Source organism: Colletes gigas, unplaced genomic scaffold (assembly GCF_013123115.1).
Source record: "Colletes gigas isolate AHSC1104 unplaced genomic scaffold, ASM1312311v1 Colletes_gigas_Sc00225, whole genome shotgun sequence".
Taxonomy (NCBI): domain Eukaryota; kingdom Metazoa; phylum Arthropoda; class Insecta; order Hymenoptera; family Colletidae; genus Colletes; species Colletes gigas.
The window spans coordinates 10,724-19,355 of record NW_025106848.1 but is presented as its reverse complement, the minus strand read 5'-3'; the positions used below and the strand labels follow the sequence as shown (position 1 = coordinate 19,355).

The 8,632-nt window shown below is 36.5% G+C and overlaps 1 protein-coding gene across 1 annotated transcript; it reads left to right on the top strand.

The window, feature by feature from the left end:
- Positions 1-47: 47 nt before the first annotated feature.
- LOC122404362 lies at positions 48-1,750 on the top strand (the record flags this gene model as incomplete). The annotated part of the gene is made up of 1 exon (XM_043408296.1): positions 48-1,750. A coding segment is annotated over one exon (1,703 nt), but the record flags the coding sequence as incomplete, so codon positions are not given.
- Between the last annotated feature and the right edge of the window lie 6,882 nt (positions 1,751-8,632).

Below are 8,632 nucleotides of genomic sequence, written 5' to 3'. Positions count from 1 at the left end.
AATCACGAACATCATTAAGGCTCCTGTTAAGTGCACACTATTTGCAGACGATTTTACACTCTTCGCTTCCGGGAAAAACATTGGAACTACACAACTTATTCTACAGGAAACCTTAAATCAACTCAGCACCTTTTCCCTAAATACTGGCTTCAAGTTCTCTGAATCAAAATCAACAGCTATAATTTTCAATAGAAGTTCTACTGTACAAGATAAGCCAAGGCTGTTCCTTGGAAATCGTATTCTTTCTGTAGTCAACCAAGTCAAAATTCTTGGACTCATGTTTGACAGCAAACTTACGTGGATACCTCACATCAAGCAAATCAAAGAAACATGTGCTAATATCATGAAAGCAATAGCATCCAAAACGTGGGGAGCAGACTTCAAAATCTTAATTAGTACATATAAAGCTTTAATTAGATCTAAACTTGATTATGGATCGGTAGTGTACAGTCCGGCTAAATTAACGACACTAAAAAAATTGGAAACAATTAAGAACAGTGCAGCGAGAATTGCAACGGGAGCTTTCTGCACTAGCCCTGTAGTAGGCTTGCTAAGTGAAGCAAACCTGCCACCACTTGACTACAGAAGAATGCAATTAACTCTTTCATATACTCTAACCACTGCATCATCTCCATGTAATCCGACGAAGGAAATAATTTTCTCAAAGAAATTTACCCACCTATTTAATAACAGGATCAAATCACCGAAGCCAATTAACATTCGCATTGCTAATATATTCGAACAGTTGCACATACCGCTCCCTAACATCTTTCAAATTAAAGTGATTAACACTCCACCCTGGACATTGAAGATACCAACACTGATTGACCTCAACATTCCATCGAAGGAATTTGAAAACCACGATCTCTTGAAAGCATCCTTCCTAGAAAGTTCCAGCCAATTTTCAGACTATTCACCTATATACTGTGATGGATCTAAAGCACAATTGGGTACTGGATGTGGTCTAGTGACTCCTGAAGGAAATATTGGCTTTAAATTGCCAGATTACTTTTTAGTTCTCTCATGCGAGGCATATGCTATATTGGAGGGGCTGAAGTACATCGGAAAAGCTAATAACAATGACAAATTCATTATCTACTCAGACTCTATGAGTGCACTTACTGCCCTTCATGTTACTGAACCCAAAAACCCTATTATTAGACAAATTATTGAGAAGTACAACGAAATTCTGTCAAACAAACAAGCTACTGAAATTTTGTTTGGGTGGGTTCCATCACACATTGGGATTGCGGGAAACGAAAGGGCTGACAAAGTCTCAAAAGGGGCCGCTAATTCACCCCGTCATCCCCTCAATACACCTATCTATCACAAAGAAGTCTTCAAATCATTTTTCAAGATTCTCAAAGAACACTGGAATCTGTCCTGGAAAAGTGGCCATAAGTCACACATTCATCGTACCAGGAATAATATCTACGAGATGAGTCCTGCATTATCGTTCGACAGGAGGCACCAAGTCGTTTTAACAAGGATAAGGATTGGCCACACAAGCCTAACACACGCCCACCTATTGGAGAAGAAAAATCCACCAATGTGCAACACCTGCCAGACTGTTAATTCGATTGAGCATATCACTACCTCTTGCCCGAAATGCCAATGGGAGAGAACATTCTACCAAATTGATGGAAACTCCAGAGAAGTAGCAAGGACTGCAGATTCTTGCTTAAGAGTACTACAATTTCTTAAACATATAAACATAGTTCATTTAATTGAACTTAATCTCTGTGTCTAGCATACCTTATATTTCTATGTTAAACGTATAAAATTTATTCATTTTATATAACCTGATGCTATATCAAACGTTTGTAAGGTATCGTGGTTGCTAATGATCAATTTGTTTTAGCGAAAATCGCAGCCGGTTAAGCTGCTTACCTGTTTTCAATTACCAAACGTTTATTTCTAAATTAACCCTTTGCGAGTAAGACCATTTTGCACATTATTCTAAAACATTTGTAGTATTCGTTTTCAATGCGATTTAAGTAAGCATGTAATGTATAAGATTTTATTTAACTTTTTCTTTTCTAAAGAAGATAGAGAAAAAGTTTATATAATTTTTTTTACATAAAATTTAATTCTTCCTAAGATTTATATGAAACATTTAAAAGATTTGTTATACATTATGCCTATATATCAGAACAACTATGAAACAAGAGGTATAATCATTATTATCCATGGACTGATTATAGTCAAAGTCTAACCGGACTTTGAAATGAGAACATAAAACTTAAATGTAAAGTTTCATTTAAATTCATTCAGCTATTTATACTCAATCGTATTAATAATATACATACAGTTACTCACAAAATTGAGCGTACACCTATGTAGTTAATAAAAACTTGTGGGAAAATGAACATAAACAGACATATTTAAAAGTAAAAACGCATTATACATTTTACTTGTACATTTCAGCAAATAATGCGTGAAGAAATTTTTAAACAATATTGATAGTTCATCTATGTTTAACAAAAACTTCAAAAGTATGCTTATTTTATCGTCACAAAATTGAGCGTACAGTTTATTAGTAACTAGAAAACTAACTTTTGTAAAACTTCTTATGGTTTACAATTCATTCCATTGTATCTAGTAACATAGTTCCGTTGCTATGATACGTTTGATTTTCATTTGTCATTGTTTATTAGCGAAAATTTGCACTATGGCTTCACAAAGATCAGAAATTGATATTTCTGTGCGAAAATTAGTTGTTAAATTGTTTGTATTGCCAAGGTAAATCTCTAAGGCAAATTGACAAAATAATAGCTAGAGCCCACTCTACTGTACAAAAAATTATTAACAATTACAAATACAATGGTACACTGCATAATCAGCCAGGACGCGGAAGGAAAAAAATTCTGACTGGAACTGACGAACGGTACATAATACTATAGGATTTTTTCCTTTAAGCGGCGGTGGTTTGATAAATCGGTATTTTATTACACGCGTTACACTTGTTACAATCTTTTCGCTCTTTCTCTCAGTATGCTCGACAATATCTAAACTAATTCCCGCGGGTCACTCGTATTTATTTTGTTCCACACATGTACACCTACGTACGCGGTTGCCGAACTTTTCGGTCTTTCTCTCTTTCTCGCTATTGTCTCTCACTTTTGGGTTATTCACCCATCAGCTGTTCGGTCGTTCGCTCACCGCGTGTTGATGGTTTTTTTCGCTCGTGCCGGACAGCGAACGATTCGCTGTTCGGCTGAAATTTATACACGATTTAATAATTTTATTTCTCGCGGTTATTATCGGCACGGTTCCCTACAATACGATAAATTAAAATTAATCCAAAAAGTAGTGTACCAAAATTAACAACAGATGTTTCATCGAGGATTAGAAAATCGATATCGACAGAAACTGTTCGTAGGGTGCTACGCGATAAAGGCTATCACGGTAGGGTAGCAAGGAAGAAGCCTTATATTTCTAAGGTGAATAGAATCAAGCGTTTGGAATTTGCAAAAAAATATGTAAGTTGTGATATAAAGTTTTGGAAGAACGTAATATTTTCCGACGAAATTAAAATTAATTTATTTAATTCGGATGGAAAAATAATAGTATGAAGACAACCGAATTCAGAGTTCAATCAAAAGAATACGGTTCCTACTGTAAAACACGGCGGAGGTTCAATAATGCTGTGGGGATGTATGGCAGCAAGTGGAGTTGGTAATAGCGAATTTATTGAAACAACTATGGACAAACTAAAATATCTTGATATCTTGAAAAAAAATTGAAATCGTCAGCTCTAAAATTAAACATGCCAGCCATATATTATTTCCAACAGGACAATGACCCTAAACATACATCGTATATTGTTAAAGAGTGGCTGCTATATAACGTGCCAAAATTATTACACACTTCACCACAATCGCCGGATATTAATCCCATTGAGAATTTGTGGCGAGAATTAAAATTAAAATTAAATAATTGTAGTTTTAGTAATAAAACAGATGCTAAACGCAAAATTGTAGAAATATGAAATAGTATTCCGTGTTCGACTACAAAAAAGTTAGTCGAGTCTATGCCTAAACGTTTGAGAGCAGTTATAGATACAAAAGGATTTGCAACAAAATATTAAAATAAAATCTGTTAGTTACTTTTGTTTAATTTGATCTGCTGTATGCTCAATTTTATGACAGTAAAACAAGAACAGTTTTGTTGCTTTTGCTAAATACAAATGAATAATTAATTTTATTTAAGACTTTTTCCACTAATTGTCCGTCAAAATATATGAACAAAAATACCTTGAGTACTCGTCTACCAGGACGAACATGTACCTTGCTCCTCCTAATGTCTCAGACGGCATAGGTCCACATATGTCCATATGTAGTAGCTCCAATGGGGCAGTGGCTCGCGTTCCTTGTAGCCTCCTATGTGGTCTTTCCGTCAATTTGCCCTTGACACACGATTCGCACAAATCCAGCTTCTCATCCCGGTACTTCAGATTCTTAACAGCTCCCCCGGAACTCATGTTATCCATGTATCCTTCGTTTACGTGGCCGAGTCGTCGATGCCACAAAAACTTACTGGCGGGTGAGCTCCTTTGTACAACCCTGTCTTCATTCTGTATCGAAAACCTGCAGCTTCTAATAAGTTTCGCCTTTAAAATATATATACCGTTCTTTTCGCATGCACGTGCAATTAGTTTTCCACTCGAGCTTACGATCAGGGCTTCTCTACTTTCAAATATCACTTTAATATTGTGTTGGATTAGCTTACTCACCGACAGTAAATTCGTTTTCAACTTTGGTACGTACAGCATGTCCGTGATTCTGATGCTCGTGTCTCTTCCATTCATCTCTGTCTCTATCTTGATGTCCCCGACGGCCTCTGATTCAACTTCCCTATTATTTTCTGCTAAGTTTATTATCGTCCGGTACCTTCTTATGTTGGACATCCATTCTACATTAGGCGACATGTGCGATGTCGATCCCGAATCTAAAGTCCACTCTGCTGTCCTTTCTTCGTCCTTTTCCCTCCTAGTGAGGTACCTGTGCTCTATATTGAACGTATATTCTTCTCTATCCTGTGAGTTAGTTTCATTTGAAAAATTGGCATGCTCTCGTCTGCCGTTATTATTCGATCTATAACGGCTATCATTGTTATTCGACCTCGGATTGTTATTATATGACGCGTTGTTATAAGTATTAAACGGCCTTTTGTACTTATCTCTGTTATATGTGTCTGTTCGTCCCCTATCCTGTCGGTATAAACATTGACTCGCTTTGTGTCCTCGTCTACCACATACATAGCAACCGCCGTTGCTCGGCGTTCTTTGCGATCTCGCGGCACGATATGCTCCTTCTTTGTTCGGTTGAAAATCATCGCGTGTTGCTTCTCTTCGATTTATCCTGGCTTCTTCTTCTTCTAATACTCGTTGAATTCCATCTAAAGTATTCAGCCCACCAGCTCTTAACACCGTTGCGATTTTTTCTAGTCTTTTGTGAACCCCTCTTACCACGTGGATGGCCGATACTGGCACTCCTTGAAGCGATGTTTTTAGCTCTTACTATGTACTCACTTACTGACTCAGATGGCCCCATACTAATATTTTTCAATTCCAGCCCGATATCGATCCGTCGATCACTGGTGTTACTAGCGTGGACCTCCCTCAACGCATCCCACATAGCCTTCGCTCTCCTTTCTGTGAGAAATTGGCCCGCTTGGTCGTCCGCTAACCTTGTTATAATTAAGCTGAAGGCTTCATCATTCTTGATCTCCCATCTGAGCCTCTCCTTCGCTTCCGCCGAGTCCGGATTTGGGTTACATGGCGGCTCTTCCTGTTCAATCACTTCTTTATATATTCTTCTAGCACGAAGCACTGCTGAGATTTTCAACGCCCAAACATGATAGTTTTTACCGTCGAACGGCTCAATTCTAATATTGGGGGTTGCTTGACTTTGAGCCATCGTTTAATATTTCACGAACTGAACTTTTCTTTCGGCCACGTGTTTCAAGCAAACCACGTTCTGCTACCAGTTTGTGGCAATGCTTGAGATTGTTTATTGTTTTGTATATTAATATTTATTTACACAGACTTACACGACTTACATTCAATTATTCTCTACGGCTATCTATTTTATTATACGTGCTTCTTATTCAAGAACTCTCTCTATACTAATTGTTCTTCGTATAATTGGCACGCGCTGTCGCTCTCGTCGCTTGTCCAGTACGCTTGCGACACCTCGCTGTAATTATCGCAACCATTCCTAACAATAATGAATGAAAAATTTTCACGTAAATACACGTTTTAAGACACCCCTGATCATGTTTGAAATAAAACAACACTTTGGAAATAAATCGTTTGAATATAGTTTATCAAGTAAGACTTTAGAAATTATTTTCAAACGATTTATTTTCTAATTGTTCTATCATTTCAAATAATAATTCTTTGATTTTATAACAAAGAATGTTTATTTAATATTTAATTCAATTTGTATTTGTATATTTTATGCTTATATAGGCAAATATACCATGTCCAGTTTTATTACATAAGTTGTTCCATAACAGAGATGTTCAGACTCTGAATTGTTCAATATAAGAGTTGTTCAGTTTAGTTGTAGTTCCCAAAGATGAGATTTTCTTTGTCTTCAAAGAAACCCGGGTTGTCCCTTGGCCGCTGCTCGTGAAACATCTTCTTGACCATCTTCGATCTTGATTGAATGTAAATCTTCAATTAAATTCTTTATCTCGCTTCACGGGATGTTTGCCGCGGGCTCGCCAGGGGGCACGGTTTTTATGCAACCTATTGGAGCCTAACTGGCTGCTGGTTGGCTGAAGGGGTCGCCAGTTGATAGATATGATGAATAATTCAAAATAAAATTAAAGAATTATTATTTAAAATAATGGAATACTTAGCAAATAAATCGTTTGAAAATAGTTTTCATAGTCTTATTTGATAAACTATTTTCAAACAATTTATTTCAGAAATTCAAAAATTCATTACCGAAAATATAATTTATGGCCAGAAATGTTCGCTTGAAATTTCATGCGTATGTTTAAAATATTATAACTTCTGAACGGATTGGAGGATTTTAATGTTTCAAAATGCAAACAACGCATATTTTGGTGAAGAATATGTAGACATTCTAGAAATATTCGAAAAGTTGTTCCTTAACCCCGTAAAGTGACAAAACCCCCAGAAAAATTGTCAATTTTCAAACGATCATAACATTTACAATAATGAACGTATCTTATTCAAATTTTTTCTGGAAGTAGAGCTCATGGATACCTACAAAAAAGTATTAGACAACATTTCATTTTGATTTAGATTAAAAATCAAATTTATATTGTTTTAAATTCGCAGCCATTAGCTCGGTGTTACCCATAATGAAGAAGTTCTTCTTCGTGGGTAACACCGATTACCAGGTCTCACCACGAGGAGGTTGCTGCGAGTGGAGACCCGAAGTGAGATCGATGGAATCAAAGTTCGATCGATCTCTCTGTTACAGTCCTAGAAACTAGATTACGAAACTAAAAAGATGCCAAGTAGATATTTTTTTTAAAAAAAGGAGGAAGCTAAATTGTGGGAGACGCGACACAATACTGCACAGTGCAGTAGTTACAAGGAACAAGAGGTGCGACACGAACCGAATAGCGGGTCAAAAGGGTCAGCTCGTTGCCTCTTAGCAAGTCCAATTGAAGAGGAGGAGAATCGACGCACCTGACACGGGTTCCCCATTTCTCCTAAGCATCCTGCTGGGAGCCCGCTAGGACCCAACTCGGGACGTCTGACAAAGAGAGGGATCCTGAGTCGGGGCTACCGCAGACAGGAACAGTTCCTGACCCCCTCTACGGCCGAATACTCTTTCCCTAGAATTGTCTCACCAGAGGACGGCAACCGACCTTTCGAACCATCTAAACGGCCGATCACTTGCTTTCTACATCAAAGCAGCGGTGATCGGAGCTAGAAACGGGGGAACGAGACTGGAAAAGAAGCTATTAATTAATTCATCACTTGGCAAGCTACGCATAAACTAAGATGTACAATATAAACTGAAAATTAACGTCGTAGGTGGAATTAATGAGACTAAAACAGGAATTGATAATTAGTTTGAATTAATGAAATTAAGGAAACATAGGAACGAGAAATAAAGGAAAAAGAAATATTCGACGTTAATTTTTACATTCGCGCCGCACCTTGAATTTAATCGTCTTACACACAGATGAATCCGACGTCTTCTATCTAAAAATTGAACTAAATAAAAACTAAAATAAAAATTAATAGTTATAGAAGAAAATTAGAATTAATTACATGAATAAATATAAGGATATACAAATACATATATACAACCAAGGTAACCAAGAACAGAATAATTAAAAAAATAACAACCCAACGATGTAGAAAATGAAGAACAAAATAATTTGAAAAATAACAACCCAACGAAGTAGAAAATGAAGAACAAAATAATTGGAAAAATAACAACCCAACGATGTAGAAAATGAATAACAGAATAATTTGAAAAATATCAACCCAACGATGCAGAAAATGAAGAACAGAATAATTAGAAAAATTACAACCCAACGTAGTAATCTAGATACAAACTGAAAAAAAAACAATTGTATGAATTAATGGAAAGAAGAACACAAACCAACGAAATATTACATCCCTACATACATA